General features: G+C 43.0%; 1 protein-coding gene across 1 annotated transcript in view; it reads left to right on the plus strand.

The window, feature by feature from the left end:
* The window catches only part of LRFN2 (leucine rich repeat and fibronectin type III domain containing 2), a 54,561-nt gene extending 28,501 nt beyond the window's left edge, over nt 1-26,060 (plus strand). Inside the window, exon 2 of the mRNA XM_034764792.1 lies at nt 24,348-26,060. Coding sequence (XP_034620683.1) covers nt 24,348-25,266 — 919 coding nt within the window. The 3' untranslated portion in view covers nt 25,267-26,060. The remainder of the gene's footprint in view (nt 1-24,347) is intronic.
* The last annotated feature ends 936 nt before the right edge of the window (nt 26,061-26,996 follow it).

Below are 26,996 nucleotides of genomic sequence, written 5' to 3' on the forward strand. Positions count from 1 at the left end.
AAATAAGAAGTAAATTTTTGAGAGAGAGAGAGAGAGTAATTAACCACTGAAACAATGGATTCACCATCACTGACAATTTTTAAATCAAGATTGGAGGTTTTTTTCTAGAAGATCTGCCCTAGAAATTATTTTGGGGAAGTTCTATAGCCCGTGATGTACGGAGGTCAGACTAGATTATCATCATGGTCCATTGTGGCCATAGAATCTATGAATGTCTTGTCCTATTTTGCAGACCCAGAAAGTCTGGAGAGCAGCTTGAATGATATTTGGATAAGCACCCAAACTTTGGAGAAATTACCCAGCTGAAATCATCAAACTTTTCATGGTTGATCCATCACTAATTTTTAAATATCTATAGGTAGAGTTGGTTAAAAAAATCACTATATTTAAATGAAAAAAGTCTTTTTGATTAAATTTTCATTAATGTTTTTCAGTTTTTCATTAAAAATAGAAAATCTGAAAACCACTTTTTTAATTTTTGGTTTTTGAAAACTGAAAATGTTTCAGATTTGGGTTTCTTAAAGAAAACCCAAAAAATACCACAAAAAATTAAATGGAAACAAAGTGTTTCTCAAAATGTTTTGTGGAAAATTAAAGAGCTGACTGGGAAATTTACATCTATAGGTATTATTGGGGTGTGTCTAGTGAACCTAGAACCAAAAGAGAATCCTAGTAAAAGCAGTTCTACTCTGAAAAGGGACTTTAAATATATATTTTTAAGATTCCATGTTATCTCTGAGTTCAGATTAAATCTGCTCTGTTTGATTTATTTTTCTAACTGCCAGCCTTACTAATTCATTGTCCGGAATCTGAGAGTCAAGCTGGGTTCTTCCTGGCTCATGCATCAATTGCAATAAATATTCTGCAGTTGCAACATAGTTAACAATTTGTTTGATGACACCCGAGTCAAACGAGAATCCAGATCACTCTCTGGTAGCTGAAAACTTATTTTAGTCACTACAGTCAGCAGATATGATTCTGAATGATGTGATTGATAGTAGTACTCCTAGGAGTCAGTTCTATTGCCTAAGAAGGTGATATTTTTATAAAGATGTTTTTTTTCAGAGAAGTACCATACTTCAAAATATGATTTTTCAGCAAAATTGCAAAAGAATTTATCTTGCCAGTCACAGATGCAGCTGAATATATGTGATGTCCTTCTGTCTAGCATTTCTTCTCCTTAAAAGTGACTAATAATGAAAGTGTGTGACACCAATCAGTCATTTCTGCTAATGCATCCTTATTAATTTTCCCTTAATTTTCAGTGTGAGATTTGTGTCCATCCTCCTATCCCCCTATGTGCACATGTTAAACAGAAAGCTATTGTCTGAATCTTAAAGAAACCCCTGGAGAGAGCTAGCAATATTTTGGGGGCTGGGGGGTATTTATGGGTTTATCTGTTTCAGTGATGCTCCATCATTCTCAAACACTGAAGCATTGAGTGAGTTATGGCTCTGAGGTGAGTGAAATACAGATATTAATCATCGACAACCATGGGGTATCCCTTGCTCAATGGGCAACCTAGGCCATTGTCAATAGATCACAGTTATGCTGCTGACCTTGAGTCAAGAAAAGTGAAGAATAAAGGTCATCTTTTATTTTATCCGAGCAACAAGATCTTTGAAATGTCATGTCTTATTTTGAAGGCGTTTAAGAGTCTACTGTACTGACTCTTGTGCTCAGTGATACTGATTTCCCCAACAGATCTTAGGACATGCAGAACTGTGGTACAGCACCTTAGAACTTAGTACCACAGTCAACTTAATTTTAATGAATATGTTAAAACACCAAGGACTATCTTTTTGTTCTGCGTTTGTACAGTGCCTCAGACAGTGGGGTCCTGGTCCATGACTGGAGCTCTAGGCGTTACACAACAAATAATAAATATAATAATAATTAATAATATAATATTTAAGTGCATAAGCTCCGAAGACAGAGCCACCCCTTGGTTTGAGAGTGCAATCTGCAAATTAATGGCACTTATGCCTGGGCATCCATTTTTCTGTACCTCTTGTCTGCCTCCAGACTGCCTTAGACCTCCTCAAGCTATGTTAGTGCTATCTCTCAGTAGTTTGAGTCTCCATGGTCTCTGCTAAACTCCTTCTATCTAGCTATCCATTCATGTTAGGTGTTTCTGGGATCTCCATTGCTATAGTAATCAGAAGACAAAATAATAATAATTAAAAAAAATTCAGTTGAACTAGTGTTGTTTAGCTCAATTCACTATCTCTAGTTCTTCTTCCCTCCCCTTACTTAAACTCCATTTTGTTCCATTCCTATTCTCAAAATACTTTTATTGACATAAACATAATGATCAAGTGGCAAGAACATAAGCAACTTAAATTCAATAAGAATTGGAATAAGAAGCAACTTTTTTTTTACAGTGAGGGTAACTCTTAGAACAAATATCCAAGGGATGTGGTGGTTTCTCCATTCATTGGCATCTTGAAACCAAGGCTGGTTTCTTTCTAAAGTATGTGCTGTACCTCAACCAGAAGCTATGGGCTTAATGCAGGAATCACTGGGTGAAATACTCTGGCCTGTGTTAGACGGGAGATCAGACTAGATGACCATAATGGTCCCTTCTGGCTTTAAAATCTACGAATCAGCCATTCAGAAATGTGAAAACTTAGTATTAGCCAGCTTGTCCGTCTATGACATCTCCTGAAGTCAACAGATTCAGTGAAACTGAACATCTCATACAAGGTTGCACTTTTATGCAATAACCTTATGTATTGAAACTTCACTTTCCTAATCTTGTGTGAAAAGGAGTGACTATTAGGCTACGTCTACACTATTAACTAGGGGTACCTATGAGGTTCAGACAGGTTTGTACTCAGAACGGCTAAACCATGCTGCTGCTGCCCCTGCCCATGCTACTGTGATTACACTACTAGCTCTCATCCAGCTAGCACAAGTGTGTGTACACAAGCTGGGAATCACACCCCTACTCATAGTATACACGTAGCCTTAGTTTAAATGACATTTATGCCACAGAAATCGTACGGCTAACGTGTTGTTTTAGTCCTGATCAAATACCAGTATCACGTGACCTTTCCTTACTTGATGATACAGCAAAATACAGCATAGCTGACACAGTTAAAATAGAAAATTGCCAATTAGCTTATACCATCATACCCCAACCTACGCCAAAAACTGCTTTGAGTGGGACTGATGACAGCACCAGACATTGGCATTTACATGGACTGGGGGTCAGATCCTGCCAAATACCAAGCAGGGTACCAAATACCATGGAGAGAAGAGAGCACCTTGCAAGATTAGATACGCACTGTATCATTTATCAATTGGGTAGAGCTATTCATATAGCAATCTATTCAGCCAGGCCTTAGGCTTTTTTTCAGGAGACCCATTAAGTGGATCCTAGCAAACTAAGATCCAACTTGCACAGAATATTTCTTGTTGTGTTTGCAATTTAGACACAGGCCCAGATCCTTTGCTGAGGCCAAGGAGTCTTTGGTGCAGCTAAGGGGGAAGGGTTGTAAATGTGCTCTTTATTCTCCCCCCACTCCTGGAGATTCTCTGTGCTATCCAGTCAATGGCAGTTGGGGATCAATGGGGTGCAGGGAAACATTGGCTACACCCTTTTCTCCAGCCATGCCCTTTATGCAAGCAGTAACACGGATATTGGAGTAAGAGCTGCAACATGGACACTGTGCCAGCCAATGATCCACCTACACAGAGGAGAACTTTCAGGAGCTAAATCCACCAGGTTTAGGGCTTTCTTTGCACCACTGAAATGGAACAGAGTGGCCAGAGGACAGCCCAGAGTTGGGGTAACAGTCTTTTGATTTTTTGGTCACTACTTGTTGGGCACAGCAACATAACCTCCTAAAATACCTCATAAGATTGTTCCTAATTCTTCTGAAGTTATGGCCACTTAGCTCTCCCAGAAAGAGATCGGAGCTTCTTTGGAGAGACCAGTCTTACTGTTTGAGAAATGTGCTCTGGGATCAAATAGTTTGTGTCCATCCAGGGCCAGCTCCAAGTACCAGCGAAGGAAGCAGGTGCCTCAGGCGGCCAATAGAAAGGGGCGGCACGTCCGGGTCTGCGGCGGATCGTTCAGTCCCTCTCATCCTCTTCGGTGGCACTTTGACAGCAACTCTATCGATGTGCTTCAGTCGGCGGCGACACTTCGGCAGCAGGTCCTTCAAACCCTTTCTTCCGCTTCGGTGGCAGCTCAATCGGGTTTGTCTTTTTTTTTTTCTTTTTTTTCTTCGCTGCTTGGGGCGGCAAAAAAGCTGGAGCCGGCCCAGTGTCCATCTCATGTCTCAAGCCAGCAGCCACGCAAAACTTCCTAAGTTCGAAAACAAAAACTCTTCAGAAACAAGCATTTCGAGTACCCGTCTCCCTAAGTCTAATTCTGATGCGAGATGGGACTGAACAAATCCAGGCTGATGGGCAAGAAAAAGAGACTGCTTGTTTCCTTGCCACTTGTGAGTCCATCCCCTCCACCATGGCTGCAGAGGAACCGAATCAGTGTAGTTCTGCTGAGCAAGGGTTAAAAGGCTGCATATTGGGGGAGAGCTCTGTACAAATCACATGCATGTTGGAATGCAGGGGACAGGAAGATGCCAGTACTGGCAGGCTGGACAAGGGGAAGAATCCCTGCTTGCTACAAAGCTTTCATGTCCTCCACCCTCTGGGAGTTGTAGGGGGAGTGGCACATAAGGGCTCCTACACCAGCTATTGGGCTGTAATGGCCTCCAAAGAGCGGCTCCCCCAAACTGTGGGAGAAGGTTACTCAATCCAGCCCCTGTGTATTTGCTCAGCCTGGCTTCTTGGGCTAGGCACTACTTAGAGGATTTGCTCATAGACCTTTCAGGTTTACACCGAATAGTACTGTGGGAACCCTGAAAGGTTCTGAACTGCATCCAAAAGTTTAGGGAGCTGATCCTGCTACCACTGGAGAAAGTGGCAAACCTCCCGCTAACTTCAGAGAGAGCAGGAGCAGATATAGACTCATAGACTTCAAGGTCAGAAGACCATCATGATCATCTAGTCTGACCTCCTGCACATTGCAGGCCACAAAACCTCACCCACCCACTCCTGTAATAGACCCCTGACCTCTGGCTGAGTTACTGACATCCTCCAGTCATGATTTACATACAGAACAACTCCTTTCCTCAGGAAGTCTGTGGCAGAGCAGGCACTTGAACTCAGGTCTCCCAAGTCTTTGGTTAGTGCTCTAACCACTGGAACATCCTTCCAGTCTATTTGCATAGTGTCGGTGCATGCTCTAGTCTTTAATGTGGTTATGGGACAGATGCTAGTCATGTCACTTAATGCACTTTTAGAAGGTGTTCACATACCACAGTGATGGGCGTAGTATTAGAAAACAGAATAGAATATTAAGGGACTAATATTAATTAATGAATGCAATGCCATTCTGCCCATAGTCATTCCCACTGAAGTCAATGCTGTTGAGGGCACTCATCCCATGGTTTGAAGCACACTGGAGCTGACAGGATCAGGCCCACAATCCCTGTCTGCAAAAGCATAAGGGCACATAAAAGGGAAGTGCCACAGATAAGGACTGAAGAGTTTATAGGCCACTGAGCAACTCGCCAGAAAGTCTTGTGGGGGAGCCCTGGACGTTTAAGCATATTCCTGAATATTTGTGCACATCTTCACATGTCTGGGAAACTGGCAGTTGTGGTGATAAGAGAGTTTCTGTCCATTCCCTTCTTCAGTGTTACCACAACAAAAATGACCAGCATGCTCCTTAAAAAGCAATTGCTATTTCTAAAAGATGCTTGTGAAGTTTAGCCGTTACAGACCAAGTCCTTTTCCATTGTGGAGGTGCTAATGCTAATTACGTATCCTTTTAATATTTCATTGGTATTTAATCACCAAGAATCAGAATTATACCTTCATTCAGTGTGTGGCTAAGTGAAACTAAGGCCCAAATTCTGTCCTTGGCTACTTGCTTGTGGTTTATTGGCACTGATAAAAGAGGGATAGAGGCATTCTGGGCAGGGCCTGGCTCTGTCTGTATTAAGTGTAGTTTCTTCTGCCTGACATTAATTAATTACAATGAACACACAAAGCACAGTGGACTGTAACATCTGTGGGAAAGGCAGCAGGCATAATAGGCTTACACAATACCTGAACTGGCTGTTTTATGCCTGTTACATGGTGGCTGTAGGAGTACAGTTTAATGGTAAGTAGCAATGCCACAGAAGGTGCTATGTAGAGAAAAGTATTCTCACTGCACATACACATAAAAGTGTGCAAATGCATATACATACAGACAGTGTGTGTAACCACACACACACGCACACACACTTATGCTCTGTTGTAGGCAATTTGTTAAAAAAGCAGACTTCACTCTGCTTGGACGCCAGATTTATCCACATATATATTCTGCTTGTGACGGCATCATGAATAAAACTTATTTTGCTTATGGTGTCTCCAATTAACCTGGAAACAGATACAGCCACATTCAAAGGCTGGTACCAAGCAGTCGATTCTACATGGAGGCAATGGGTCTACTTACGATTAGAATAGGAGTCTTGTACTTAACCATTTCCACTTTTGTTCCCCTGCTGTGCTCTCCACACTACAACACTAGGTTCCATTCCCAGAGGCCTGGACCCAGCCCATACTCTCCTCTCCCCGTTCAGCAAATGTTGCTATTCAGCAGTTTTGCAGATTCCATTTCTGCTGATTGTTTGTCTGCCTTCCCTCGTCACACTAAGGAAGCATGAGAGCAGAAAAGGATTAATTAAACTTTTAAAAACAAAAACCCCCAAACCCTGAAAGAATTCCCTGGTGAGGAAGTGGGAAAGGTTACTCCATCAACTGGAATGAAAGGCTCTGTCTAAGTTTTAACTCTCTAATGCTCATTTTCTCTTTAAACACAGAGGGCTGTATGGTACCTTTATAAGGCAGTCCTGCTTTAGGGGTAGCGTGAAGGTGATATCACCCCAGCAGGAGCTCTGAGATGCCTGGTGCAGACACAGTAGGTCTAATTCTCAGTTATCCTAAGGCCTCTCTGTGCCACTGCAGCAGCATAAATGGGCCTTAATAAGAGTGAAAATGGCTGTCTGAGAATACTTGCTTGCACCAGGGCCTCCTTGGCCTGGCATAGGGGGCCAAGAGTGAAGAGGAGGCACAGCCAGAGTGCATGGAGCTACAGCTATTTGTTTTCCAGGGCTCATAGGATGTCATGAAAAGCAGAATGTAAATCAGAGCAGGCTGGTCTCATTTACATCAGGAGCTGGGCAGGCCCTGTACGGCCCCCAGTACAGGGAGCAGAGTTGATCACCTTTGACACTTAACTTTGATCCTGTCTCAAACACAAGAGTGGAGCAATGGAAAACTAGGCCCATAAATTACAGGGGGAGTGTGGTTCCTGAGTGACCATTAAAGAAAATGCATCATCTGCAACCCACTGCTCCTATCCAACACCAGTTGGTGTGAAGGCTGGGTTGGAGGTATGGGGCTTCACTCCTCCCAACTCACTGTCACCGCTGGCAAAAGTAGTAGAAACTCTTGCTTCATCAACTGCAAGAGACAGGCTCCATCTCAGCCCCCATCGATGTGCACCTACAAGATTGTTATTGGCTATTGGATCTGATGAATCCAAGTCCTAATAAGGATCACATGCCCCTATTGATGAAAGACCCAACGGCAAGCTGGATCATAGAGCTAGACCATGAGCTAAACCATCAGAACCTTAAAATGCACTGCTTGATGTATTCACGAAGAAGCAGGGAGGCTTGGGTTTCAATTAAATGCTTTTGTTTAGCTATTACACCAGCATGTAAATGGATATAACCAACAGCCATATTCAGTAACTCCCTAAATTATGTATGTCCACATGCCTCCTTAGATTCATAGAATCTCAGGGTTGGAAGGGACCTCAGGAGGTCATCTAGTCCAACCCCCTTCTCAAAGCAGGACCAATCCCCAGACAGATTTTTACCCCAGTTCCCTAAATGGCCCCCTCAAGGATTGAACTCACAACCCTGGGTTTAGCAGGCCAGTGCTCAAACCACTGAGCTATCCCTCCCCTTAGCTTTCATCATCCTGCCTCTGCATTTCCTGACAGATCCATGCAATGCCGATAAGATGACACTCCTCCCCATTCTTCACTTTATTTTATTTTTTTAACATAAAACGTGTCAAATCTAACAAGCTTCCACAACTCTTCCACTTTTAGTATTAGTCCAAATATGAGGATCATCTTCTTTATTCGAAATTCCAAATTAGCGTCCAAACTAGAGCTAGACTGAATTTCAGTCTGATTGGGTATTCTTTTCTCCTCCGTAGAAATGGGAGAGTCTAGCTTAAAGTCCAAAGCAATTTCTGAGGCATCGTAACTAGGTTCTGATAGTATGTGTCTTAGCTGTTTGGTATTGTGAATAAAGGAACAACCCACCCTCTTTGCTCCTCAGCATAAATAAGTTTTTTGACAAGTTTCTAAGGATGACATATTGCTCATATTAATAGAATGCATCCAGCTGTCCCAACCCTGGTTTTAGGGCTGGCAACATAGCCAAGTTCCTCCAACTTGGAAAAATGTGGTCTTTGTATCATCATGTACTTGATCTGCATTTTGTTCCATTTTCTGTTTATACTCTTTATGGTGTTTTTGCACCTTGTTTTCAGTTATGCAATCTGGAGCTAGGGAAGGGAACTTTACAGCAGATTTCCTGTAGAGAAATAGTTCTGTAGGCATTTCACCTGAAGCTCTATGTATAGTTGAGCAGTACACCCTTAGGAACTTTGTATGTATGGAAAAGCCTAGTTGAAAAGGAACCCTGGTAGCTCCAGTCAGCACTGCTGACGAGGCTGTTAAAAGGCCTGCTGGCCACCCACAGTGGAGCAGGCAGAGTGCCTATCTGGCTCCACACGGCTCCCAAAAAGCTGCCGGCATCTCCCTCTGGCTCCTAGCTTAGGAGTGGCCATGGGGGCTCTGCACACTGCTCCACCATCCAGTGCTGGCTCCGCAGCTCCCATTTGCTGGGAACCTTAGCCAATGGGAGCTGTGGGGCAGCACCTGCAGGCAAGGGCGGAGCACAGAGGCGCCAGGCCACGCCTCCACCTAGGAGACAGAGGGAGTTGCCAGCAGCTTCCTGGGAGCCACCTGGGGTAAGTGCCACCCGGACCCTGCACCTCACACTCCCTCCCATGCCCCAACCCCCTGCCCCAGCCTGGAGCCTCCTCCTGCACCCCAAACCCCTCATCCCCAGCCCCACCCCAGAGCCTGCACCCCAGGTGGAGTTCTTACCCCCTCCCTTTGCTCCAGCCTGGAGCTCCCTCCCACACTCTAAACCCCTTGGCACAAACCCCCAGCCCAGAGCCCCCTCCTGCACTCCAAACCCCTCATTTCCAGTCCCACTCCAAAGCCCCACCCACAGCCAGAGCCCTCACCTCCTCTTGCACCCCAATCCCCTTGCCTACCCCAGTGAAAATGAGCGAGGAGTGAGGGGGGGGGCCCTGTGATGGAGGGAGGGGGGATGGAGTGACTAGGAGCGGGGCCTCGGAGTAGGCATAGGGTGGGGCAAGGGTGTTTGGTTTTCTGCAAATAGAAAGTTGGCAACCCTATTTGTAGGCAGTGTTGTTGTAGCCGTATCAGTTCCAGGATATTAGAGAGACAAGATGGGTGAGTTAATACGTTTTATTGAACCATCTTCTGTTGGTGAGAGAGAGAAGCTTTCGAGCTACACAGAGCTCTTCTTCAGGTTGAAGAACTCTGTGTAGTTCGAAAGCTTGTCTCCGTCATCAACAAAAGATGGTCAAATAAAAGATATTATGTCACCCACATTAGTATCTTTGGCAACTGTTTTCCAGTCCCTTCCCTCACTATTAGTGGTTTGAAAGCTTGTTTCAGGTAACGATGAAAACACTCTCTCTTTACATTACTCTTTGGAGAGTTCAGGGAAGCTCTTATGTGTTTGCTTCCACAGTCTGTAAAGAATCTTTCAATGAAATTACTCACAAACTGATCTCCATTATCTATAAGGACTTCAAAATGATATCCATTATGTGCAAAACAACTTCCTCAACTTTCCTTCTAATGATGGACGAGGAAATAGCTGTGACTTTGAATGCCTCAGGGTATCGAGACTAGTAGTCAATCAATAGACCAACCAGAGCTGGATCTCATTTTATCCACAGACTGCAAGGCATATCTAAATTTTGCAGTGATTGGTCATCATGTGCAGGGTGATTCTTTATCATTTCTGATCAGCTGTTCAACATCTGGATCCATATTAGGCCTCAAAACTAACTATGCAAAATGTGTTTAGTTTGAACAACACCAGGGTGAATCTCATGAAGCAGTACTCTTCAGTCTTAGAGATTGGAACCATGATTCAGTCTCCTCTTAGTATAATGTCATCCAGTCTAGCCAGTTGATTTGAAACTCTGAAATAGAATGAGTTTGTCCAGTGTTGATTTGACCATTTTCCCATCCATACAATTTGACAAAGCTCACTTGAGGTCATTCTGCCGAGAGGCAGTCCTTAACTCTTCCACAATTAATGCTGAGAAATCTGCTGTACACATCAAAACTATCTTTTGTGCATTGTCTTCTGCTGTTGGGTCAGAGGAGGACCACGTAAGTACTTAGATATAGATATATATAGTCAGTATCTGGAAATAGAAGACCTGACAAACATTGTCTATGTTATTTTTTCCTGCAGTGCATTCAGTATTGTGGCCTAGTGGGTAAAGCACCAAACTGAGGTTCAGGGGGGCTATATTCCCAGCTCTCCCATTAGCCTGCTGGGTGACCTTGGGCAAATCACTCCATGTCTGTCCCAGTGCCATGGTGTAAGGAATATGTCACAGTCTTTGGCCTACAGGTGTGACTTTGTCAATTTACTCTAACCTTGTGAGAATAGCCGTTAATCTGTCTGAGACTTTTGAATAAAGGAACATATTCCTGGACAAGACTATTGAACTAGCCTTAGGTGTTTAATTCACCTTATCTCCCCCCTACAGTGTGTGTAAATCAAAGCTACTTTTCTGACCTAGCAGGGCTTCAATATTCCCTTCAATAATATATATTACCTGCCCCTGCCCCCATACTATGTTTTCCAACTAGTCTGTGCTTTAAAATATATTCTCAAAGAAGGACAGAGTCTCAGATTTCAGTAAATGCTTTATTTAACTATTAGACCTCAGAGTAAAAGGATGAAACTGTATTTAGGCACTTACTCAGAGAATACCCAAATTTGATATGTCTATGTAAGAACAGCCCTATTGGGTCAGACCAACCCAGATCTAGCCCACTATTCTGTCTTCCAGCAGTGGTCAGTACTAGACGCTTCAAAAGGAACGAATAAAACAGGGCAATTATCAAGTGATCCATCCCCGGTTGTCCAATCCCAGCTTCTGGCAGTCAGAGGATAGGGACACATGGAGAATGGGGTTGTGTCCCTGACCATCTTCGCTGGTTGCCACTGATGGACCTATCCTCCATGAATGTATCTAATTTTTTTTAACCCAGTTATACTTTTGGCTTTCACAGCATCGCCTGGCAACAAGAGCCACAGGTTGACTGTGAGTTGTGTGAAGAAGTACTTCCTTATCTTTGTTTTAAACCTACTGCCTGTTAATTTCATTGGGTGACCCCTGGTTCTTGTTCTGTGTGAAGGGGTAAATAATGCCTTCCCTTTTCACTTTTTCTGCATCATTCATGACTATAGACCTCTATCATATCCCCCCTTAGTCATCTCTTTTCTAAGATGAAAAGTCCCCGTTTTTGTTTTAAATCTCTCTTCATATGTTTCATACCCCTAGTCATTTTTGTTGCCCTCTCTGTAGATTTTCCAATTCTAATATATTTTTTGAGATGGGGTGACTAAAACTGCACGTGGTATTCAAGTATCCTAATGGTTCCTAACATTCTTTTAGCTTTTTTTGACTGCCACTGAGCAGATGTTTTCAGAGAACTATCCGGGATTACTCAAAAATCTCTTCCTCGTGCAGTAACAGCTAGTTTAGACCCCATCATTTTATATGTATAGTTGGGATTATTTTTTCCAATGTGCATTACGTTGCATTTATCAACATTGAATTTCATCTGCCATTTTGTTGCCCAGTCACCCAGTTTTGTGAGATCCCTTTGTAACTCTACACAGTCAACTTTGGACTTCTCTGGCTTGAGTAATTTTGTATCATCTGCAAACTTTGTCACCCCCTTTTCCAGATCATTTATGAATATGTTGAACAGCACAGGTCCCCATACAGATCCTTGGGGGAACCCCGCTATTTACCTCTTTCCATTGTGAAAACTGCCCATTTATTACTACCCTTTGTTTCATATCTTTTAACCAGTTACTGATCCATGAGAGGACCTTCCCTCTTACCCCATAACTGCTTATTTTTCTTACCAGCCTTTGGTGAGCCTTGTCAAAGAATTTCTGAAAGTCCACGTACATTTATATTAGCTGGATCACCCTTGTCCACGTATGTTGACATCCTCAAAGAATTCTAATAGATTTGTCAGTGATTATTTCCCTTCACTAAAGCCATGTTGATTCTTGCCCAAAATATCATGTTCATCTATGTGCCTGATAATTTTGTACTTTATGATAATTTCAACCAATTTGCCGGTAGTGAAGTTAGGCATACTGGCCTGTAATTGCCTGGTTTGCCACTTGAAACTTCTTTTAAAAAAATGGTGTTACATTAGCTATCTGCCAGTCATGTGGCACAGTGGCTGATTTGAACGATAGGTTGTATACCTACAGGTCCCTTCCTCCCAGTGGTCTACTCTTGCCTTTTTGATAAATAACCATTTCGCTCAAGAGTTAAAGGGAGATGGCTAGTCTGAGTGTGCAAGAGGAATCCTTTCCTAAATGAATTCAGCTGACCTCAGCAAAAGTTCCCTAATGTCACAGGATGCATGCTTAGCCCATGGACTATGACTCATAGACTACACTGGGAGTTGAGGGCTTCAGCACAAGTCCCACCTTGTGTGTATATGACAGTATAGACAGCTGTGTAAGAAGTAAAACATGCACAGCCTTAATATGTGTCTGGCCTTAAATCTTACTTAGTAGATCAATTAAAACTATTTGTTGAGTTCAATAGCAATGAATAAAAACCTGCAGCTGGTCAGTTTTATCCTCACCCTGTGGCTACAGGAAAAGGAGCAGCTACTGGCCTCCTTTTAGGACTCTGCAGGCTAATTTAGCTTCCAGGCCATGTTTTGGGCACTCATGCAGAAGTAATTCTCGTATGTGTAGCTTACCTGCATCTGACAACAAAACCTAAATGCTTTGCCAGTATTTTTAATGTAAACACCTTGGGTCATTACTAGCCATTCAGCTAGCCTCCCTACCTGAGTGGAGCATTCTCAGATGAACTGGTTGGTGTGTATGTACTCTGCTGTCCTCTACTGGATGGAATCAGAACTGCTCAATTCTGTGTCACAGCACCTATGCTGCTCACAGTTAGTGGAGATTCTCCTTTAGTTCAAGTGGCATGAGATGGTGCTATTAAAATGGGAGAACCCAAGTTTCTTCCCCATGCTGCTTTGAAGTTCTGTGTGTGTAAGGTTTGTAGTACAGTAACAGCCATGAAGTTCCTAGGCAGGGATGAGTTTGCTACATTTCCTGTTCCAGAAAGCTTATTTTTTCATGGGAGCATTACGGGAGAACCTCAAAAAGGTCAGAATTACAGGTTAATTCACACAGGCATACAAATAGTCAGCTATTTATTCAAGCACCTCCGAGTCAATTTGGTTTGCTAAATGAAGCTGGAGGAGATCTTGAGGTCAGTCTGTTCTGTGAGATTTCTGGTAATTCTGCTTCTAGTTGGACAGGGCAGACCCTAAGGGCAGCCGCTCTGGTATTTTCATACTTCCACATAGGAACACTCAAATTGCTATACTGGATAAGATCAGGGCTGCATCTAATCTAGCATCCTATCTCCAACAGTGGCCAGCGCCAAGTGTGTCAGGGGAAAGTGCACGAGGCTCGATTTTTTCATTCAAAACCAGGACGTTCAGAGAAGCTCGGAATGACTAGGTTGTGTGGTAGAAGCTTGGACCCATCTCTATAATGGGCCTGAACCAAAACCCAGAACCCAAACACCCAAACTTGGGGAAGGGTCACATCAAGGAGCTCAACACCATTCCCCAGACTTATGTCTACTCAGGCTGTTACATAGTGAGTTTTGTGACTCTCCATTCAGTCAGAAGTGGCTCTCCAGCACAGCTAGCTTGTGGCTCCTTGCTCTAGGCAAGAGTCTGAAGAAAATTCTAATGGAAGAAATGTATCATAGAACAAAGGAACCTGGAGATGGAAGGAACTCACCAGGTTACATAGACTCTGTTCCCCAGACAGTGCACGATTGTTCCCTAGAGGCCTAGGTTATGCTCTCCCAGTGCTTTGTTCTATCTCCTTTTAAATGTCTTTTAATCCTTCTGTTAGAACACTATCCAACTACCTAATAGATTTAACCATTAATTAATGTTCCCTAAAATACAGTATCAGGTGTGCCTTTCTTCTTCCCTGTAGCTCAGGGGGTGTATCGCTCTGGTTCATTATTTCACATCAGACTTATAACTTGCCTTTGACTTTTTCCTCTCCCCCCACCCCCGCCTTTTACCAAGTGAGCAAAAGAGAGCATAATCAAATTAGGAAACAATAATGAGATGACATGTACCAGGGGGCTCATCTGACAAGATGAATTCTCTGAAGAGTGGCTGGATGTGTGAGTGATGAGGAGACAGGATTCAGAAAGGTGGGGAGGGATTTGGCTCTCATGATGATTGTTCCATCACAAGGCAAAATTAAGGCTGTTGTAAAATAAGGAAAATATTAAAAGGAGAAAAGTCATGAGTGTATTGGTGAGTGGCGGGGCAAATGTTTGCTGAGAGGTTCTGGGTGCACTGTTCAGTTTAGGAACACTGTACACCACTCAACATTCAGCCAAATATTTCCTTACATGGGTGTAGATGGCAGAAGAATTGGGCCCATCACCAATAATACCAACTACCTCTTCCCCAGGGCTCCAGAGGGGAGTGGACCCAGCTCCCCCTTTGTCCCATCCCTTATGTACAGTGCCTCTTGTACCACTCACTACTGAAGCTCCAAGTCCTAGCATCCTCCTATAAGCAACTTTCTCTCTCACTTCATCAGTAATGTCAACTGCTAGCACTGAAAAATCATAAGTCAGGCCTCAAAATAATGCAACTGAAAAAAATAAAATTGGTATTTTCTTTATTTTTCTGCTGGGGTTTGATCCTTTAGGATAAACTCAGGTCATGTTTTCTGTGCAGCCACAAAGATTAGAAACACAGTTTATTTTTTTTTTTACAAGGCTAGCTGAAATTCTCACCTTATCACATGACTCCAGGAGCTGAGGCTTTAAGAACACCACCAAATATCATGCGACTTTCAATAAAATTACAAGTGTTGGCAACAATGAGGAATACCATCCCACTGAACATGCAGCCAAAAGTTGACTCAGCCACTCCTGCTGGGGCCCAGATCTCTCCAGTCCCCCTCTGATCTTCATTGTCCCCATGCTCCTTAAAATATCTGGCATGCTCCCAGCTAGGCCCTTTCCACTGCACTGTTTCAGTCCTCTGCCTTCCTAATTGTCTCATATTTGCTTCACCTGCACTGATTGGCGTTCACCTTTGTATCAATCAGGTTCTGTGTCCTTGATCATAATTCAGCTGCCTGTTGATCTGTTTCCATCATTTTGAGTGCTGTCATTCACATGCATGTTTGCATGCTTTAATCCCGCTGATTGCTATACTTATGTCTGTCTGTTTGTCTTTCTGGAGCTTCCCACTGCATTGACTCTTCCATGTTCTCCACTCTAATCACCTTCTTTGCTTCACCCTCTCATCTTCACTCACCTCACCCACTCCTCCTTCAGGTTCTTCTCGCTCTACCTGTCCTCATTTTCTCACCCTTTTCCTACTTTGCCTGCCAGTGTGAGGTCTGTGCACCACAGAAGTTCTACAGGGCTTAAAGGCCTTGTACTGGCCCTCTGTGCAAGCATGAATTTCATTCTTTGCTCTCCCACTACCTCAGCCTAATTTCTATTAATCCAGTCTTTTTCACCCTGACCACTTTATTCCTCTCATATCTTTTTCTTGAACTGTTCCCCTTTTAGCTCATTCTGACTTTAATCCTGACCAAATTCATCCTGGGAACTTCATTTACAGTGCAGTACCCCACCCTGCTTATACCCTCGTCAATGCTCCACCTAGAGTTAGCTGAATTTTTTCCCTGCCAAAAACAGGATTTTGCCAAACTGATTTTTTTTCATGGGAAACTCATTTAACAAAGTTCTTTCTTTCTTTCTTTCTTTCTTTCTTTCTTTCTTTCTTTCTTTCTTTCTTTCTTTCTTTCAGGAAAATGAAAATGGTTATTTCAGTTCAAATATGTTTTTGTTTCATTTCTCAAAAACAGAAAAATGTCTACTTTTTATTTTGGGCTCCCCCACTCCTTTCTCTCCCTTATCTCTCTCCTCCAACTTCCCTTTCTCTTTCTCACCAGCCTCCTCCACACACTTTGGAAGGGGAAGAAGAAAGGGGAGGAAAAGTGGGGGGAAAGAATAGGGGTGTGTGTGTATGTAAGAACAATGAAGATGAGGAAGGTGAAGGCGTGGTGCTATTACACTAAATGATCTAATGTGTCATTTCCTCTCCAATTTCGATGGTAGAATATAAGATCTTAAAGGGAATCTTACTGAAATGCAGGGAGTGTACCTTTACGGCTAACACACACAAGGGTCGCATGGGAGATATCAACAGGGCACTAAACTAGGACTCAAGAGATGGGCTATTGAAAAAGAGATGTCTTTACAGCAAGAACTGGTAAAGCTTTGAGACAAATGTATGTTTGGCCAAACTCTTAGCCTTCTTGCATTCATTAGCCTTTTGCCCTGACACAAGCCAGCTTGCATTCCCTCAGCATTTGCCCGGGGAAATGTTGCACCTACATTTGACAAAGATCCGATTAGTCATTAAATGCTTCTCCTTCTTAACATTCAATCATACTCAGGGGCTGGATGTTGGAGCTCAAGTTCTCTGATTACTGCAGCCAATTTCAGGCTAAGAATAGTTGGTATCTTATCCCTAGAAAGACGGAAAGTTGGAATGAAATAACCTACTCAACAAGTCTGATCTATCTTCCCCCTAATCCATCTGCTCCACACACACATCTGCTGGAATGTTAACCCCTAAATTCCCCACAGGTACTCCCTAATGCTTGAAAAGAAGGGATGGGGACATTTGTATATTATGTTATAATAATAATACATAGCTCTTCTACATAGTGTTTTTATCAGTAGATCTCAAAGTGCTTTACAAAGGTCAGTATCATTATCCCCATTTTACAGATGGGAAAACTGAAGCACAGATAGCTGAAGAGATTTGACCAAGGTCACCCAGTAGGCCAGTGACAGAGTAGGACCTAGAGCACAGGTCTTCTGAGTCCCAGTTCAGTGCTCTATCCAAAAGGCCACATGCCCTCCACATTTGTCCCTGCTAGCCAGGAATGAAAGTGAGGTCCACAGAAGCCCTGGGAATTAACCGTTGCTGCTGGCTTTTCAAAGTCTTTTATTTCCTAATTTGTTTAAATGAAGCCATGGGCCTAGCTAAGATATCACAAAAGCAGTTTGCACTATGCTGTGGCTACAAGATTGCCTGGTATGTACTCAGTGGGGAAAAAGTGCTGGAAGCAAAACAGGGCTGAACTCAAAAAGGGGAGCTGAGACCATTGAGAGGTGAGATGCCGTTTTGTTTTGTTGTGATCCATTCATTTTAGTGCTCGTGCAAAATAAGAGATTAAAAGCATGGGACCGAGGCAGGCATAATCCATATGGGAGCCATGCATACTTTCCTCTTCCACTCAAAGATCTACCAATGCACTTCAGTCTTCCCCTATAGCACCTCTGCTATTCCATTTCTGGCTCCCATAAAGCTCTTCCAACGTGTCTCAGTCTTGACCTGTAAAACCTCCTGCAATTCCAGTTTTTTACAATCCCAAAGTTGAGACTTGCAAACTCATTTCATTTTGGAAAGACAGCATTTCTAAATGCGTAGCACGCAGACTCCTATGTGGGAGAATCTCCTAATTTCCTGGGACATTTTTAATCTCTAGTGAGACACTTTAGTAGTAACCTTAAGTTCAATATCCGTTATCTGAATCCTTGCATTAACATGATGGAGTTATTTGTCTGCTCTTCCTACCCAGAAGGAAAAGGGTAAGGGAATAAATATAGAAATGATTTGGTCAGAGGAGGTGTTTTGCGGTGTCTAGCTCATAGCCAAGAGTTGGCAGGGAATGGGTTAATGGCACCAAACTTCCGCTTGTTATAATTAGGTTGCCAGTGGATCCCTATAAGATGGATTGTCTAGCCAGGGATGAGGTAAGGTTGGTTTTGGATTATGTAATGTGAAAGCAACTGTTTGAACTGTTAGTGTAGTTGAGTATTTATTGCCTTTCCCAGAGTGTTTATTTCCAGATTTTTAAAGGCTTAGATTTCTTTAACTGTAAAAGGAAATGCATAGTAGCAACCTTAGCTTAAAATTAGTAGTTTTTTGCCAGTTTATTTCCTTGTATGGTTGTTGGCTTTTTCAGGAGCTCTACAGGGTCCTCCATTCCCTGTAACTCCTTCTAGCTCACCCAGTCCTGCAGAGTTTAGGAGCATTTAAAAATGCCCAGCTTTTCCCCCACTCCTCAAACACCACTGCATGTGGTACTGAAGAACTCCACTGACACCCTCAACTATTCCTTATCAAGCAGAGTTATGTCTACACTTAGGGTGGCATGTAGTGACTAGGTACTACATGTGTAGCTACACGTCGTAGTAAAAGGCTCTGGCAGTGGGGGAAGCTCCAGCAGCTGCTTGGGCATGCCGCAGACCGGGTAGGATAAAAACCGTGGGCATGAAGAGCACTTGTGTAAGCCATATCTCACCATCCACGCTGCTGTTTGTACCCATGCTAGCTGAGCATGCAGTGTCTGTAGTCTACACTCTGTCGTGAGTGTACACATAGCCAAAGTGGATGATTATATTCTCTCTAAACCACCAGAGAGTAGCTGATCAGCAGGGTCATCCCAAGGCCTATGCACCATTTAAGTCCCACTTAAACCCTCAAAATGGTGTTTAAATGGTATATAAGTCTTGTATTTGTCAGGTGCACACATAGGTGAATTTCATCTAAAGGGGCCATAATCATTACAGTTACATATAACAAGCATTAACAGCTTTACTCGTTTATAACCTATTTTATTCAAATATGGACCAGACAAGAATTTTCCTGGAGATTTAACTGTGTGGAATGTTCAAAGAGGCAGCAATTAGCTATTTAACCAAGAGGGGCACAAAGAAACATGAGAAACGAATCAAAATTTCAATGCAGGGCAATTTGTTAATGACTTGGAACTCAAATGTAGTTTGGTTAAGTTTCTTCAAACTTTCCAGAAAAAAAACATAGCCTTCAGGGGAACGCTAGTATTTTTTTTAAGCTCAATCAATTTTGCTAGGCACAGCTGTAGCTGCGTAAAGGCTAATAATAGGCTTATAAAGGAACCTGGTTGCAACCTTACTTATGGAAAGGTGATCATCTTTCCATAATACCTCTAAAGCCAAGGGTTACGTATGGTTCTATAAATGTACTTCAGATGTCCCACCCTGCATGACATTCAGATGAATATTCCTGTAATAGAAGAGCTCAATATGGAAATAAGTAGTAGGTTCAAGCACTGTAGGGGTTAAGCAACTAAACTCAGAACTAGTTCTCTTGCATCTGAAGAGGATGATCTTGTTTTCATGAAGTTACCCAATCTTTAAAGTATTTCATGGTACTCTGTTTGAAATAATCCTCCCTCCCCCAAACTTATTACTGGTCTGCTGTGATTGATGGCAGCACTTAAGAGTCCCCATACCTAAAATCAATGTAGACACATTTTCACTCTGGGATATTGATGACTCTTTGATTATCCACAACATGGGTAGCTGTGAGATGCCACTTCAATCTTTACTTTGCTCCATCACGTGGGGGAGTCTTTCGCAGCTGCTCTGCACTTTGAGCACTGTTAATCACGGAACACCGCACTCAATGATAGGGAGTTAGCGCAGACCCAAAAGGACTCTTTAAAACCACAGCTGGGCAGAATCCCTAGGGCTACGTTCAGGCTACTAATGGGCTACGGTTTGGTTCAGACAGCAATAGTGATAGTCGATTTCATTGGGGGAGCTGAAGGCACTTTGCAAACATTAACTGATTTCTGTGCCTCACCCCCTCAGCATTCAGAAATCAGACTTATCATTATGTCTTTGCAAGCTGAGGAGGAAATCTCATGAGACCAGGCTTGTCTATGAGATGTGTACTATGTCCCTGCTTCCACATAGGCCAGAAAGTCTGGGATTGAGGGGTGTGAATACTTTAGAGAAGCACATTAATCACTGACAGACTCCACAGAAGGACAGATACAGTATTAACCAGCAAGAGTAACTGGGCAACATGAATGTACATGTGCAAACTGGGCTACTTAGCAGAGGGCTCCAATAGTAAAATCTGAACAAATGCGATCTCCCATTTCTTGCTGTGCATTTTTTCACTATTATTGTTTATAGGGTGGTTGGCAATCTGCAAAACACAGAAGATGCTATGATCTCTGCCCTAGTGGCATTGTATTCTAAGGACTAAAGTATGGCTATCCCAGGCAGTGGTGTGGAACATGCATTGAAGAGGAACATTGCCCAAGTTTCAGAGTAGCAGCCATTTTAGTCTGTATCCGCAAAAAGAACAGGAGTACTTGTGGCATTTTAGAGACTAAATTGATTGTATCTAGTTTGCATATCAATTCCAGCTCAGCAGTCTCTCGTTGGAGTCTGTTTTTGAAGTTTTTCTGTTGTAAGATAGCCACCCGCAGGTCTGTCATCGAATGGCCAGACAGGTTAAAGTGTTCTCCCACTGGTGTTTGAGTATTATGATTCCTGATGTCAGATTTGTGTCCATTAATTCTTTTGCGTAGATACTGTCCGGTTTGGCCAATGTACATGGCAGAGGGGCATTGCTGGCACATGATGGCATATATCACATTGGTAGATGTGCAGGTGAACGAGCCCCTGATGGTATGGCTGATATGATTAGGTCCTATGATGATGTCACTTGAATAGATATGTGGACAGAGTTTGCATCGGGCTTTGTTACATTGATATGCAAACTAGATACAATCAACTCAGGATTGAATAAGGACTGGGAATGGCTGAGCCATTACAAACATTGAATTTATCTCCCCTTGTAAGTATTCTCACACTTCTTATCAAAGTGTCTGTACTGGGCTAGCTTGATTATCACTTCAAAAAAAATTTTTCTCTTACTTAATTGGCCTCTCAGAGTTGGTAAGACAACTCCCACCTGTTCATGCTCTCTGTATGTGTGTATATATATCTCCTCAATATATGTTCCACTCTATATGCATCCGAAGAAGTGGGCAGTAGCCCACGAAAGCTTATGCTCTAATAAATTTGTTAGTCTCTAAAGTGCCACAAGTACTCCTGTTCTTATTGCCCAAGTTGTGGTGACTGGAGGTATAACGCCTCTAGAACCATTGGGGGGAAGCGCAATCAGCAGCAGCTCTAGATTGAACATTCTAGAGATGGCAGGTACAGCACTCCTGCTGCACTACCGAATGTACCTGAGGTGCTCCTGAGTATCCTGCCTGTGTCTGTGCAGAACACATCCGCTCTGATACTAAATGTCCCAGGTAGGTCTAGGTAGAAATTAGAATGCACCTGCTGGGTGGCCCAATTTTCCAGGCATCTCTGTGCAATACTTACTTTGCCTACAGTGTTCTAAAAGCAATAAGCCAGTTCCTCAGCTGTGGCCAAACTGCAGAGACCCAAGTTGTGACGTGTGTGTGCATGCACGTGCACACGCAAGCAAAGGTGGCTTACTGCTCACCTTTACACTGCTCTGATATTACTGCAAAAAGAAGAACAGGAGTACTTGTGGCACCTTAGAGACTAACAAATTTATTAGAGCATAAGCTTTCGTGGACTACAGCCCACTTCTTCGGGTGCAGGCTGGTGATAGAACAACCTGTGGGCGGCTCTAATTTGTGCTGACTGCAATGGCTACCCAAGGCCAAAATACACCTGAAGGATTGGCGTGGTTTAGGGGCATGACAACTACACTGCCTTTCTTCTGGCCATGCCATTTTCCCTGCTACCCTGGCAACAGATGATTGAGTGGTGTAAGTGTCTATGTGTCTGCTCTACTGCTGGAAGATCACTTGTACATGGAAATGATCCTCCCTGAGATGGTTACACTGGCTTTAGAGACTGGTTACACTGGCAGTGTAGTGCAGAGCAGCCATACTGCACCTGAGATTCTGGTCTAGCATGTCCAGGAAGAACACACCTTTTTGAACTGCTACATAAGCAGCCAGCCTCAGGCATTATCCACATGCCATCCTGGTGATTATTACATGTATGTCTGGTTGAACACATCTACTATTACTTAATGTTCCAGGAATACTCTGCAGATACCATTGTCATCAATGGAATGCTAGTGAGGTATGACAGCACAGCACATGTGAAGGAATGTCACCAGGGAAAGAGCTGTGTGTGAATTTCTCAATCATTTTGTATTTTAACCTTGTCTTCTGTGACCAAATGCTAGAGATTTGGGGGGAGGAGGATCACACAAAGGTTGTTACTGCAGGTAATGAGGTGCCATCAGTTGTCTCTGTTGAATATCAGCTACAAAGTAAATACCTAAATACCTTACATATAATTGTTCCTGTTGTTTGCCAGTATGGTAACAGTATGGTAAATCTGCTGAAGCTGCAGAACAAAGGGGAGAGGGATGCAGTAGGCAAAGACTTCCTATCTATATCTGAGTCTGCTGAAGGTCTTAGCTTTGACCCAGACATACAATATGACAGTATATCAATACATAACTGTCAGCAACAAACCTCGGCCAGCAGTTCTTAACTAGATGGTCTCTGGCTCCGTAGTTTTATATTTCAAATCTCAGGTTACTCTGGGTGAAATCCTGAAATTCTTACTCAATTTCCACTCAGGCCTTATTCAGGCAAAAGTCAATAGGGATTTTGCCTGTACAAAGACTGCAAGATTTGAATGGCTGGACCTGATTCTCTTTTAGTCTAAAGCCACTTCAGAAACACTCTAGCAGTGTAAATGGGCTTTAGAGTGGGAGTAAGCTAGAGTGGCAATAAGTTGCCTGAGATATAAATGAGACTCAGGCTTATTATATTTAATTTGCCTTTTTCCCCACTATTCTAAGCCATCAGGATGCTGTCTGAAGACATGCGTGTGATAAAAAATGTAAAGGCTGCTTCTCAGTTACATGTAGAACACGTAAACCGGGCATGAGCCTGGTTCTCCACCGCCCTGCACTTTGTGCCATCATGTATGCCAGTGTAACATGAATGCGGAGTGGCTGCAGTTAGAACACCACCATTCTGATTTAATGGTGCTTTTACATCTACTTTGCTCCAGGGTCGTATTAGTGTAAATGACTGCCCAAGATGCACAGCAACAGAGGATTAGACCCATTAGCGACCACCCATCTTGCAAAGCCCATTGTCTTTTTCCATGCACAACTCCATATTTTGCAAACACAACTCAGGCATATCTTTTGTTTTTATATTCTATTCATTTGTGGCAAGGTTGGGACTGTTTGGTTTTGATTGGATTTACCAAAACAAAGTTGCTCTTCTAATCCAATCTCACACCTTCCCACCACGCCTCTGCATTTGTTGCAGATACTTCTTTTCCACCCCATCTGAGAAAGGTGGTCACATGCAGAAATTTCCAGCAGATGAGATCTCTGCATTTCAAGGATCCATCCTTCACAGTGTAGGGAGAAGGAGAAAGATGGCTGTCTGCCATCTGTATGCACCAAAAGCAGACTGTTGTAGGTTGGTATTGCAATGTAAACATCATCATCATATCACAATGCAAATTTCCCGACCCTCGTGAAACAATGTCAAGGCTGCTGGTCCTGAGCAGGGCAAAGTTGAGGGTCATTTGGCAGACTCAGTCAGGGTTGGTTCATACAGGCTGAGGTTTATGTTCCTGGAGCTGTTCACCCAGCCTTGGTTACACCATATACACTCTGAATTTGGATACAAATACTTTGGGAGGAACAGGCCAGGCTGGTTTTATTTACTCTTGTTCCCTTCTGTAACTACAGGAGAGATGGACCTGAAGAAAAACCTTACGTCTGAGCACTCCTGACCTTTGAGGAAGTTTGGATCTAGGTCTGAACTTTACAGATCAGGCCCATCTCCACTGGTAATTAACAAATGGTGTATCTGTTTCCCATTAAACTCTAACCTAATTTTCTTTTTTTCTTAAAGGATGATCCCTGCTACAAACAAAGCCTTTGTGGTAAACAACCTTGTATCTGGAACGGGCTATGACCTTTGTGTCTTGGCCATGTGGGATGACACTGCCACGACACTCACAGCCACCAACGTCGTGGGGTGTGCCCAGTTCTTCACCAAAGAGGACTATCCTCAGTGCCAATCCATGCACAGCCAGTTTCTGGGTGGGACGATGATCTTAGTCATTGGAGGCATCATTGTGGCGACTCTACTGGTGTTCATCGTCATACTCATGGTCCGGTATAAAGTTTGTAACAATTCCCAGGGGAAGATGGCCAATGTCAGCAATGTCTACTCACAGACTAATGGAGCTCAACCTGTTCAAAACGGGGTCCTGCCCCAAGTCAACCCCAAAGTGGTGGTAAGAAATGAACTCATGGAGTTTAACTGCGAATCTGTACAGAGCAGCATCTCCTCCTCTTCTAGTTCAGTGAATAGCCGCGACTGTGATGATTATAGCCTCCAAAGTGAACAAGGCACATTGTCCAGTAAGTGGAGGCCTCCTTCTAGGTCAAAACATAACATTGATCGGCTAATGGGAGCTTTTGCCTCCCTGGAACTGAAGTGTCAAAAAAAGGAGGACACGGTAGACTCCAGAACTTCCACAGTGGCCCGCCACTCGGACAAAGAGCCGCTTCTGGGCCAACAGGAGTCAAAATTCCGTAGTCTCCTCATGTTACCACTGGAGGGGAAAACTAAACGTAGCCATTCTTTTGACATGGGGGACTTTGCCACATCTCAATGCTGCACCTACCCCAAAAAGATAACCCATATTTGGACAAAGCGCAGCCTCTCGGTGAATGGCATGCTCTTGCAGTATGACGACAATGACTTAGCAGGGGCAAAAGGGACTTATGGGAGTTCAGAATGGGTAATGGAAAGCACAGTGTAAATAAGAGCTTCTCCCCCCTCGCTTCTCCCTAATTACATCAAATGTAATAAAATTTGGTTTTGTTGAAAAGCCATGAAAATGAAAAGGGGGGAGGGAATATGCTCAACCATGTTGGAGAAAAGAAAAAAGAGAGAGAGAGAGAGAGAGGTAAATAAAAAAAATAAGATAACAAAAGAGGAAAAAGGTAATGAAATGCTAATAAGCACCTGTGGCCCCATTAATGTCCAGTCCCAACAAAATGGAGTGTGAACATTTCAAGGAATTTACCAGTTGTAGTTAGCATTGCTTTCCAAAAGTCTCCTGGCCTCCCGGTGACCCGACAAACAAGCTTAAACGAGGATTAAAGTGGGTTTAGCAGCACATATTTAATTCAAAGGGTTTGGGGGTTTTTCCTTCCCTTTTTGGTAACCTATGAAGTACACTCTCGTGGATAGAAGACTGATGCAAGTATGTCACTGGCTGTAATTGTGCGTGTCATCACAGAACTACACTAAGGGCATCTGTGGGGACAGAACAGATCGATTTTTCAGCTTAATCTCTTGGTGTTATCAAAAACATATGGAAATTTCTCCCCCGCCCCCCATTGTTGAGCTGAGGGGGTTTTTGGTTGGGGTGGTTTTTTGCAGGAAAAAGGGATTTCTTTTTTCCTTTTTGTTTTTATTCTATCATCAAATCCCTGTGATGAAACCAAGGATATGTACAAAGATTAAACTCTCGATGTGTACTGTATAACCCGCCTTCAACACCACCCTTTATGTCCTGGGAAAATGAAATCTAGGGGGCTAATAAATTTTAAAAATAATCATCTTTCTTCCATCTCCTTCATGGTCGCTGCTTGTCAAGGCAGATTGCAACAGCTATTCATATCAGTGGGGCTTTTGCTATCCCGGAGGGGGGAAAAAATTCAAGATTTCATATAAAAGGCAAGAGAGAGGTGAAAACAAAAGCTGCTCCGGTGAACTCTACACATTATTAATACAAATTGCTGCTGGCCAAGGTTATTCTGTCACCCTGTTCGACTGATAAAGAAAATGCAGACTTTAGCTCGTTTGCCACAGAAAGCTCTTTGTCCAGTCAGTCGCCACAACAGGGCGTGTCTGTATCAGTAGCATTGCAGGAAGTGCAGGTCTCTGAGCATTTAAGGGGATTATAAGTGTAATGGGGATGTTCCTATTTAGCCACGGAAAACAAGTTAGAATTGGATGTCTCAGAATAGATGGTCTCCCAAGTGTCACTTGCATCTTGCCCCTTTACCTTTTCCCAGACCACTGTCCCATCCCTTGCAAAGGTACTTGCTACCTGAGACCAATGATGGTTCTTTATGGCTTGTAAACTGATTTTCAAGTTCCTTTTGGGGGAGCATTGCTGCGGTTCTGGGAATGTTGTGGGTGCACGTGGTCCATCCACCTGACTCCATTGTCCTTAGTGACTTTAATGTGATTTCCAATATTTTGGTGGCTACAGCAACTGTCTTTATTTAATTTGTTTATTTATTTGTTTGTTCCCAATGATCTGTCAGCTGGGAAGCATTTTGAAATTGCACATTATTATTATTATTTTATAACAGACGTGTGGAGAAAGGTTGTAAGGCACAGAGGAAAACCACAAAAAAACCTCTATGTATTTTTTTTTTTTTTTTTAAAGATTCAGAGATATATTGTGACATGGCTATGTACTTGATCTTGTATTTGTCATGTTTCTTACTTGGAGTTTTAGACAATGACATCCCT

The sequence above is a fragment of the Trachemys scripta genome, chromosome 3, assembly GCF_013100865.1.
Source record: "Trachemys scripta elegans isolate TJP31775 chromosome 3, CAS_Tse_1.0, whole genome shotgun sequence".
Taxonomy (NCBI): domain Eukaryota; kingdom Metazoa; phylum Chordata; order Testudines; family Emydidae; genus Trachemys; species Trachemys scripta.